Here is a 10,442-nt window from a genome sequence, read left to right on the forward strand (position 1 = left end):
AGAGATATTCTTTATAAAAGTTAAGACTCATCCACGCCCCCCTGAAACGGCTCGTTCTAACACGCCCCCACATCTCTACGTCAGTATGTGGGAAGATTTGCATAATACCACCCAGATGTTCACGCAAAGAAAGAAGGCGTACCTTTTATTCTCATTGTAGTATTGTTGTTGCCACCGCCGGTGTGTCGTATAGACGCTGTGTGTTTCACTGTGAAAGCGAAACTACTTTGTTCCAAAAGAGGATGACATCCGCTTCGTCATGCCTGGAGCTGATCGTGCTGGTTGCTGAGGAAATACATCATCTTTGCACTGTGGATCGCTGAATTGGCTTTCACCGTGGACGAAGCAGCATCCAGCCCGGGGTCGTCACATGTGGTTGCTGCAAGACCAAGGTACACTCCTTCGTAGAATCCGCCTGCCGCACCGTTCTCAAGACCACCCACCTCCACTCACTCAAGCCGGCCGCGGCTCACTCTAGGCTTTCGTCCTTCGCTCACTCAAGACCGCAGTGTGTGACGCTGTTTCGTTGAGAAAGCAAAACTACTTCGTTTTTGCCTTCCAAAAGAAAACACGACTAGAAATCATGTTTATATCATGTTTATAATGGGTTAAATGTTTATGTCTCTCCGCTCCGGCCGGACATGGCATCGCAATTTGTTAAGAGGCGTAACATTTCCATCACACGCTTAAGGCAATTAGCCAATCACAACACGCTGGATAGCTGGCCAATCAGAGCACACCTCGCTTTTCAGAAGTTTCAGAAGGTGGGGCATGGAGGAGAAACAATAATGTATGGTATGTGGTAAATAATGTGTTTTTTTAACTTTACACCGCATAAACACATTTCATTACACCAAATACACAAAATAATGTTCTTTTTAGCAGCATCATATGACCCCTTTAATCAGATAAAGGGTGATTTTGGTCCCAAACAAATCTTAATGTGTCTGAGAAGAGGAGAACAGCTGCTCCTCTGATGTGTGCAAACCATGTAATTCATTACAATCATGCATTAAGACTCTGACAACAGCGATCGAGTGAATCTCACACAAAAATTATGTTTCTCCCAAAGAATCAAAATTAATTATATATATATATTTTTTTTTTTATATGCATATTTATACATTTATGCATGACAATTAATAACTAATTTAACTACTTTTTTTTTTTTTTTTGGCATATTTTGACATTTATTTGCATGACAATTAATCTTGTGTGTTTAACACTACTTGATTTTGGGGGTGGAGCATCATGGTGATTCTGTTGACGTGCTTCAGGAAGATGGTTTCGGCTTGATTGACATCTGCCTCAAATCGTTTCGAGTGTGTTCAGAGAAAACACATTGTGGATTATTATGAATTCTGGACATCATGGAGCATCTCTGCTGATTCTGTCTGAAGTGCTTCAGGAAGATGGTTTCAGGGCTTCATTGTGAGAAACGCTTCATCAAAGCGTTTCGAGTATTTCAGAGAAACCTTGTCAGTCTGTGTATTATTATGAATTATTGTGTCTCTTTTAAAGAGCCAGAGCTTCATATGGTCGGATGTTGATTGTGTCTCTTTTAAAGAGCCAGAGCTTGATATTGTTGTGTTTTGATGTTGATGACAATGATGGTTTAGGTATGGATGACGATGACAATGATGATGCACTGCTCTGGTGTTTAATAACGATTCCATCATGTGTACTGCACCATTAAAGACTGTATCAAATGGATTGCCCAGCTTAGCTTTCTTCTTTAACTTACATGTTTCCTGTTGGGGTGGGAATCACCGATCCTTTTCATTATATAGAGACAATTTTCACCATCCAGTTATTTCCTGATAGTTCAGATCAAGTCATGACTAAGCTAACGTTACATTTACTCTCTTTTTCTACGGTTTCATTCAGAAATACACAAGAATGAGAGTAAAATGGGATGCAAAGCAAACCCTAATTCAACTTGATCGAAATTAGACAACCTAAATAAATTAGCGTCTGAACTGCAGTTAACTTTAAGATGTGGAATTATAGATTAGCCAAAATAATAAATGAAGATATTTGAGGGTATCTAACCTTCTTTTCCCGCTTAGGACAGATTTACGTGAGATTTACCGCTTCTTCTGAATCCCTGACGTTGTGCTCATCGCTGAATCTGAAGACATTTTGTGAAGTCGTATCTATAAATCACAACTGTACAATAAAGGCATTTCACGCTAAAAACGAAAACTAGCCTACAACATTAATTATATTAGCGACACGCCAACGGACGATAACGGTCTGTTTTTCAAACTGCGCGCTTCAGTTACGTCATTGCAGCGCGCGTAGTCGCGTGCGCAGTTTTAGTTCTGATTGGCTGTCTGTGTTTATCGTTTATCAGCGGGGCAAAAATCGCTCTATTAGTGATTCCCAATGATATCGTTGATCGGTGTCCATAATGTAACTGAATTTGCTATTTTTTAAAATGTTATGGTTATAGTTATAAGTGCGAAAGGGACTTAAAGGAATATGCATAATACCTATAACGCCTGTAAGGATTCTTACACCAAAATAAAATAAAATAGAAACACATTAGTTGGTTTATAATTTTTTTCCATCCTTGTATAATTCTTACAGTTAACAGGCAATTTAAGTTGCTTTACCTTAACCTTTTAACTGTCACCCCCCATTTTTTAAATTTGGCATTAAAGTGCACTATCCAAACTTAAATTTTTGTAATTTATGAACGCTTTGGAATATAGATGTAAGGTTGGTCTCTTTTTAAAGAAGAAAATTAGCAGATTTTGGCAAAAGTGGAAAAAAATAAATAAAAATAAAATAAAGTATCAAAAAGTTATAGAGGTTTAAATGTACTGTAAAATAAATGCGCTATATTTTATTATATTTTACATAACAGGTTTTACTCTAAAATTGGTATAAAATTAAAGCCTTGTGTCTAAAGTTATGTTCCAAATTTGAAGTTGATATGAAAAAAATTGAGGTTCCTGTGAGATTTTATTTAGGGCCTCATACCACAAACAGCCACTGGGAGCCATCAAAACTCCTTTGAATTTTGTTTAATGAGTTTGTCTCTAGATTTCTCTGGAAATTTTACTTCTATCTCAAAATAACCACCAAATATTGAATCCTGAGACTCAGACCTTTCCAATGATATGTTTGTTGTCAAGATTATAAAAAGTTTTGATTCTAAAAGACCGTAATGCATTTTGTAATATGACACTTGACACTGCCCAGGCGCCCACTAAGGGGGAGGAGACCGCCATAAGATTTTAAAGTATTATTTCCATGGTAACACAATGTCCGATTTCAAAATGGTTTTCACAGGATGAATTTGGGGCTTCTAAGCTTTTAAATGATATATAATTTATGATGATTACTAAAAGATTTTATAGAGAAAAAGGACAACAGTGAGCACCAGCTGTCTCACAGGTGGGACGGTGACAGTTAGGGAGTTAAATTCTAATTCAAAAGAGCATGAACATCAAGTTTTCCTTCATAAGACTTTTCATAAAGACAAAATAAATTAATATGGAAGACAACAGGTTTTTTTGTTTCTTTGTTTTTTGCAAATACTGGAAAATGTTTTATAAAAGAAGTAACATTTTTATCCAAGTTTCTGAATTATGTACAGGACACAAAGAGTGAAAAACAGCCGTAAGTAATTGATTGGATGCTCCGATGTATTTATGTTTCTATTGTTCCTTCTTTCACGATGGCCATGGCGAGGTTACGGGCCAGAGCGAGTCGCAGGAGCTCCGTCTTCGTGGACTCGATATCTTCATCCTGAAACACAGAAGAAAAACAACTTAACCTAATTCACAACTAAACATTATAATATCCTTCTCTTGGATGTTCTAGATGATTTGTACCTGGTCTGTCTGGTTTGAGTCTTTGGTCCCTAAATTCAGCTCCTCCAGACAGGACATGAGCTCATACGTCTGATCCACTGAGAAGATCACCTTTACACGCAAACAAACAGAGCCATTTAAACAAAACACCACTAATGGTCAAGTTTTATGGATTAAGCTGCTACAGTACAAACTAGCCAATGTTATTTTATAATGGTAATGATCTTAAAAGCCTTCAGATCTAAATCAGTCGGCTTAAAATGTTGAAGTTTGGTAGATAAATATTTCTTGATGGTATGAATTTCTTCGCTGAGGTAGAAGATGAATGTAAAGCACGAGTTGGCTGTCTTGACCTCTTTCTGCTCCAGCAGAGGCAGCGCGTCGGTCAGCAGCGTCATCCACAGACTGCGCGGAGCGATCTTTGCCGTCATAAGGGACAGCAGGAGTCTGGCCGCCTCTGAGAAACGCTTCTCACCGTAAAGCCTGTGAAACTCACGGTACTTTCCTGTAAACCCACGGAGTCATGCATCTCATGGTTAAAAGGGATGGTTGAAATTGCATTAGAAGTCATTTTTACACATGCAACATGACATCTTTTAAAATGAAACAGTATATTAGAAAAGACAACCAGTTTTTATCATTTGGGAATTGACTGGAATGATTAAAGTTGACACTGCAACAACAAAAAAAGGTGTGCATTAATATTTTTGTCTTGTTTCTAGTCAAAATATCAAAAATGTTTTAAATCAAGATGCATTTTCTAGATAAGCAAAAAGACACAAGATACTTGGTCTTGTATCCTGGAAGAACTTTCAGATATTTTCACTAGAAACAAGACAAAAATACTAAGATGAGCATTTTTTTTTGGCAGTGAAGTCAAAACTGAATGTGCATTTACCAAAAACAATGACTGGCTTGCTTTAGTTATTTAATTTTAATATTTGATGCACAAGTTATTACATGAAAGACAAACTTTTTTTTTTTTTTTTTTTATGAATGTGGATGAGGAATCGATCACAGTTGTGCAGGAAAGCTGAACGAAAGCAGTGTTCAACGGATCTGAGAATGAACGGCAGACTGCAATATGACACACACTGAATTATAGAGGATCTAAATCTCATAAATGGCATCGGCTTCTCATATTGTACCTAAAAACGTCAGTCTGTCACTGAGCAGCATGGCGGGACCCAAATTATCCAACAAATCCAGATCTGTGAAAAAGCCTTTGTTACTGTAATCCTGAAGAAACCTGTGGGGGGAAACAAAAGCATGGGCTAGGAAAAAGGCCAATATAATAACTTCTAGATATTGGCATAGACAGCCAGATTAGATAGTGTGTGACCTCTCAGAGATGAGTGTAGCGAACGCAGCGTCTTTGGCTCTGATGCTCCAGGACAGAGCAGACCCCAGTCTGTTGTTCCTCAGAGCTCTTTTAGCCATGATCTTACAGATACTGCGCACTGAAACACACACAGATCCACTCTTATTTCATCTGTCATGATGGCCTTGTCTCATAGTCTTTGATTATCAGCACTCAATCAAAACGAGCTGCTCATTTTGTAAGCAAACGATCAGAGTTTACTGTTTTAATGTTAAAGTCACTCACCCTGTTCACTCATCTGTCTGTCCTCACAGATCCGCAGGACTTTAATGGCCTTGCGTTCGGTGTCGAGCGGGACTCTCTCGATCTGCAGCTCCAGATACACACGACCGAACTCAGGACAGTGATCGAAATAATCCACCGCCAGCTGCCACAGACTAACACACACATGCATGTATGATAAATACTTTATTCTGAGCAGTTCATTATTGGGCCAGATTATCAGGTAAATCAAGAACTGAACACTTTAGTCCTCAGTCTGCAGAGATAAATAATGGTTTTCAATCACCTGTGATGTGTGAAGAGACCTGAGGCATACTCCAAAACCAGAAACTCACGCAGATTAGACCCAAAACTACAAAAACACAAAACTTAAGAAAGTTATGACCATCACATCAACCAAAACCTTCTCAAAGAACCACATGAATCTTTAGGTTTAGCTCATTTACATATATGAATAGAAAATGTTCCTAAAAACATTAAAATGTGACTTTTGTATGAGCAAGAAATCTTGCCGGACATTATAAGTGTCTGTCAGATCTGAACGCTTGATCTGATGTGAGATACGCACTGGAGGTTGTGCGACTGCAGGAGTTTGCAGTGATCCAGCAGGTCCGTCAGATGAGCCACGAACCACCAGTTATTGAGCGCAATGCTGCAGAAACATCAAACGTCTGTGTTAGTCTGGAGGATTCACAGACTCTTCTTCTGAATGTGCGTCTGCACTGAGAGAGTGTTAACACACCTGCAGTCTTTGATCACCTGATGCAGGTCAAACTCAAAGGCTGACAGCAGGATGATGTCCAGAGGCTCCGGAGATGCCCGCGGACCCAGAAACATGTTCATGCTCGACTGCAACACAAACACAAGGTCAGCTGGAGCAGCTGAAGTTTATAGCTTTATTCACAGTGGAATCTATCAAATCAAGTTCAGATGTCATGACTAATTGTCAGCTGTTTGTATGATATCAGGCAGCTTTACTTGTAATGCATGCTGGGTTATTATAGTTAGCTAAAACTAACCATTAAAAAAAAAAAAAAAATTAAAATCATAATAAATACACAATTTTATTCAGCTAGTTGTCAAAGCAACATTTCTAAGTTTTATTTAACTTGATTATATATAAAAACAAAATAATTCAAAGTATGAAAAACTTTTACTTTAACTTAATATACTAAAACAACTATAATAAACCAAAATAAAAATAAATAATAATAAAAAGCGATAAAAAACTAAAGACAAATAGAAGAAAACTATAGACAAATCAACTATAGACAAATTAAAAAAATCATAAAAAAAAAAAAAAACACAAACATGCATCAAAACTACTAAAACTTGAAAACATTAAAATAAATTAATATTTAAATAAAATAAAAAGTATAATATATATATATATATATATATATATATATTTCTAAAGACGAAAAAGTAAATATTAAAAAAAATATTAAAAATAATTTTTTAAAATATGAAAAAGAAAAAAGAAACTAATTAAAAACATTAAAATAAAATTTATCTAAAATAAAATCCATTAATAATAATAATAATAAAATACTTATTATTATTTAACATAATTTAGTTTAACTGGACGTTCTAAAATTACAAAAAAACAACAACAACAACAAAAAAAAAACAACTCTAGATGGACATTTAAAAAAATAAATAAAAAGAAAACAAAATCTCAAAAAATAAAAACTTATAAATAAAAAAAAATAAAAATTTAAAATAGTAATAAAAACTAGACTAGTATCTCAGTGACTGATATATATCTGGTTGTATGTACTTGTGCGTAGTAGTGCAGGTCGGGCGGTTTGATGGTAGGGTGAGTGAAGAGCAGCCGTGTGACCAGGAAGTGATACCAGGTGCTCAGCAGCTCTCTCTGCTCCAGTAACGTGTCCTCATCACCAACCAGGATCTGACAGAGACAGACAGAGTCAGGACCAGGCGCTCTCAGCAGACTCAACCCCAGCTCATCAGAGGTCAGCACTCTTCACCTTGCAGATGGTCTCCAGGTGACGGTTGCTAGCGAAGGTGTTGTCTTGGAGACAGCGGTCACACTCCTCGTGCCAGTGTCTCCATTTGACATCAAACTCAGTCAGCGTTTGAGTTCCTGCGGGCTGCACCAACAAACACACATGCAGGATTCAAATATTTTAGCAACATGTATAGTGACAATGTTTTATAAAAGTTTTAAAAAAGTTTGAACGGTAGTGTAATTTTTTTTTAATGCATTTTTTTTGGCATTGCAGTAATCAAGAATTTAGAGTTTAAATATGCTTAATTATAAATATACAATGAAATCTTACAATATGCTTCGTTTTCTTGAATAGCATGCAATTTCTTCTGATTCTGGGGTGAAATACAACACGTTCTTAACAAGTTTAGGAGAAGCATGAGATGCACGCTATGTCCCTGATGCACGTACGTTAAATATGGGCATGTTCTGTAACAGGACGTCCATGCGTTTGAACACAGAGCTGCTCTCGGCCCGCAGAGACGCCTGTTTTGACAGCACCTGACGGGCTTCATCCGTGCGGCCCTGCAGGACTAAACTGATCACCTGCACACACACACACACACACACACACACACACACGTAAGGACACAGATGATGCTGTTCAGATGTTCTGGAGGTCAGAGGTCACACGTTTCGTACCACGTCCCAGTAGGACTGATGCTGGGCGGGGCTGTCGCTCTGTAACACCTCTCGCGCTCTGGTGTCCACGTCCGACTTGTGCAGACGCACCCAATCCAGCAGGTGGAGCAGCAGGGACCCGGCTGCAACATAACAACAAAATCAAGTCAGAAAAACTGGGATAAAACGGCCTGCTCGAATCTAGGTGTCTTAGATGTCTCTACCTGGCGCTGCGTCGATGAACAGAACCTCACACAAGTTCCATATGAGCTCTATGGCCAAGAGAATAGAGACCTAGAGAGATCAGAAGAGCATTCTGCTCCGGTCATACAAACAGATCACTCGATTTAGATTTCATGTGGCTCTTAGCCTGTGTAATTATTAACAGTACCTGATCTCCATACTGTGACGCTAAAGAACCCTCCTGTGTTGAAACTGAAAAGAGAACGGAAATGTGATCAGCAGATCAAAAGCATCATCTTCCTCGTGCGTGATGCGTGTCAGGTGAGCGTTTACCTGCATTCTGCTGCAGCTCCTCCATACAAGCTCGGATCACAGACCTGTAGTTCTTACTGATGCTCACAAACCTGCGGGAGACGACAACAGATCAGATCACTTCAGCAGAAGCATGTCTGCTTTCATGTACTTCCACATTATCAGGACTCACTGCGACTTCTTGTTCTTGCTGGGCACGTCCTCTTTGATCTTCTGCAGCCCCACGAAGATGAGATGGGACTCGTTGAAGAGTTTGCGCAGGATGGGAGAGCAGATGTCTTCGTCTTTCCTCACGATGTGCACGGACGGGGAGCTCGCAGACCTCGGACCTGAGCAGGAATACAAACACTGATGAGGATTCTGACAGCTTTCATTTCCTCATCCCAGAGTCTTCCCGGTGTGGATACGGATACCTTGTAGTTTGTAGTTTGTCTCATACACTAACAGATCTCCAGGACCCCATTCAAAACCCAAGTGCTTCTGATGAAATCCAGCGCCGGGAATGAGCTGCAACAAACTCATCATTAATTCACTAAATACATACATATACATACATATATATATATATATATATATATATATATATATATATATATATATATATATATATATATATATATATATATATATATATATGTATGTATGTATGTATCATGATATTGTCTTCAGATACGATGGTAACACCTCAGAACTACTTTATAAATGTCCCACATTCGTATCCTTCACATATAAATACTTGTGCCGTACATTAATGTTCTTCATATGCACAGCTGAGAGAGTACAAATCAACAGTTACCGTGGTACTGGGCTCTACATCCACCTCCTCCATAACACCGAGATATTAAATCCTGCCGAATAATAGCGAAAGTATAATGTTATACCGCTGTGTGATCTAAACGATATTCAATCGAGCGCCATGAGTCTGAAGGACCCCTGATGCCTGCGCGGTTAGTAGTACGACTCAATGAACGCCTGAGCAAAATACGAACGGACACTTAATTAAGCAGCGTATAAATAATACGCTTTTTATTGGTTTACACTTAAATTATTATTATTATTACGAAGTGCCATTTTTTTTGACAAACAAATGACAAACGTGGCATTCACAAAGTGTTCATGTTTCAATAAAAAGAGTAAAAATTAAGACTATTTTCTTTTTGTTTGTTTGTTTGTTTTTTGCCCGTAAAAATTCCGTGTGGCGTTGTCCTATGGACCCCTGCTGGTCAGTAAATTGCAATTCTGGCTATGAACATCAAGTTATATTTAATTATAAGATGCAAAAACGTTTTAATTAAAGTCAATACAATCTGTTCTAGCTTATAATTAGGATCAGTGTTTGTTAAAGCAAAAAACTCTGTTCAAGTATGTCATTAACAACATAAATAACACTGTTTCCTTACTTTTAAAAGGACATTTTTAATATAAATAAAATAAAGCCTGAGCTGATTTTGATACAGATGTCAGTGTTTCTTTAAAATACTAAGCTGTTTTATGTACTGTCTGATATATATATATATATATATATATATATATATATATATATATATATATATATATATATATATATATATATATTCATTCATATAGCCTAGCTACTGTCATTAAAATGTTCCTCATAAGAGGCTCAGTGTGATCTTGGTGTAAATGATATCTCTTGTTGGTTGTAGTTTCCTCTCACTCGTTGTGAATCATTAATAGATGATGTCTGAGGTATGTTCAGCTTGATCTGTGAAACACATCAAGAACAAAATGGCTTTCTTCTCCTTCAGTGCGGTGAGAGCAGAACCGGATCATTAGTTTCTCAGAATCAAGACAATCATCACTCAGTCCACACGCTTCTCTTGGATCCACACGACATATGTCTGCTCATATTTGACGTTTACTATCA

At 37.6% G+C, this 10,442-nt stretch overlaps 1 protein-coding gene across 1 annotated transcript; it reads right to left on the minus strand.

Annotated features, from left to right (window-relative positions):
- Nucleotides 1–3,502: 3,502 nt before the first annotated feature.
- nup85 (nucleoporin 85) lies at nt 3,503–9,538 on the minus strand. The gene is made up of 19 exons (XM_042719526.1): nt 9,351–9,538; nt 8,968–9,061; nt 8,727–8,883; nt 8,576–8,646; nt 8,451–8,494; nt 8,284–8,353; nt 8,081–8,202; nt 7,850–7,984; nt 7,419–7,541; nt 7,208–7,339; nt 6,170–6,276; nt 5,996–6,079; nt 5,714–5,779; nt 5,431–5,582; nt 5,167–5,284; nt 4,973–5,073; nt 4,178–4,329; nt 3,846–3,935; nt 3,503–3,759 (listed from the first exon to the last, which is right to left on the minus strand). Exons 1-19 carry the CDS (start codon nt 9,381–9,383, stop codon nt 3,661–3,663), a joined length of 1,950 nt encoding a protein of 649 aa, XP_042575460.1. The 5' UTR covers nt 9,384–9,538; the 3' UTR covers nt 3,503–3,660.
- Nucleotides 9,539–10,442: the final 904 nt, after the last annotated feature.

Source organism: Cyprinus carpio, chromosome B3 (assembly GCF_018340385.1).
Source record: "Cyprinus carpio isolate SPL01 chromosome B3, ASM1834038v1, whole genome shotgun sequence".
In the NCBI taxonomy this organism is placed as follows: Eukaryota; Metazoa; Chordata; class Actinopteri; order Cypriniformes; family Cyprinidae; genus Cyprinus; species Cyprinus carpio.

Excerpts from the sequence above, each read along its gene's own strand:
- nup85 (XM_042719526.1), bottom strand. The coding sequence starts at position 9,383 with ATGGAGGAGGTGGATGTAGAGCCCAGTACCACG. Across the intron at positions 7,985-8,080 it reads ATCAGTCCTACTGGGACGTG|GTGATCAGTTTAGTCCTGCA; the intron begins GTACGAAACGTG and ends GTGTGTGTGCAG. Across the intron at positions 5,780-5,995 it reads CTGCAGTCGCACAACCTCCA|TTTTGGGTCTAATCTGCGTG; the intron begins GTGCGTATCTCA and ends GTGTTTTTGTAG.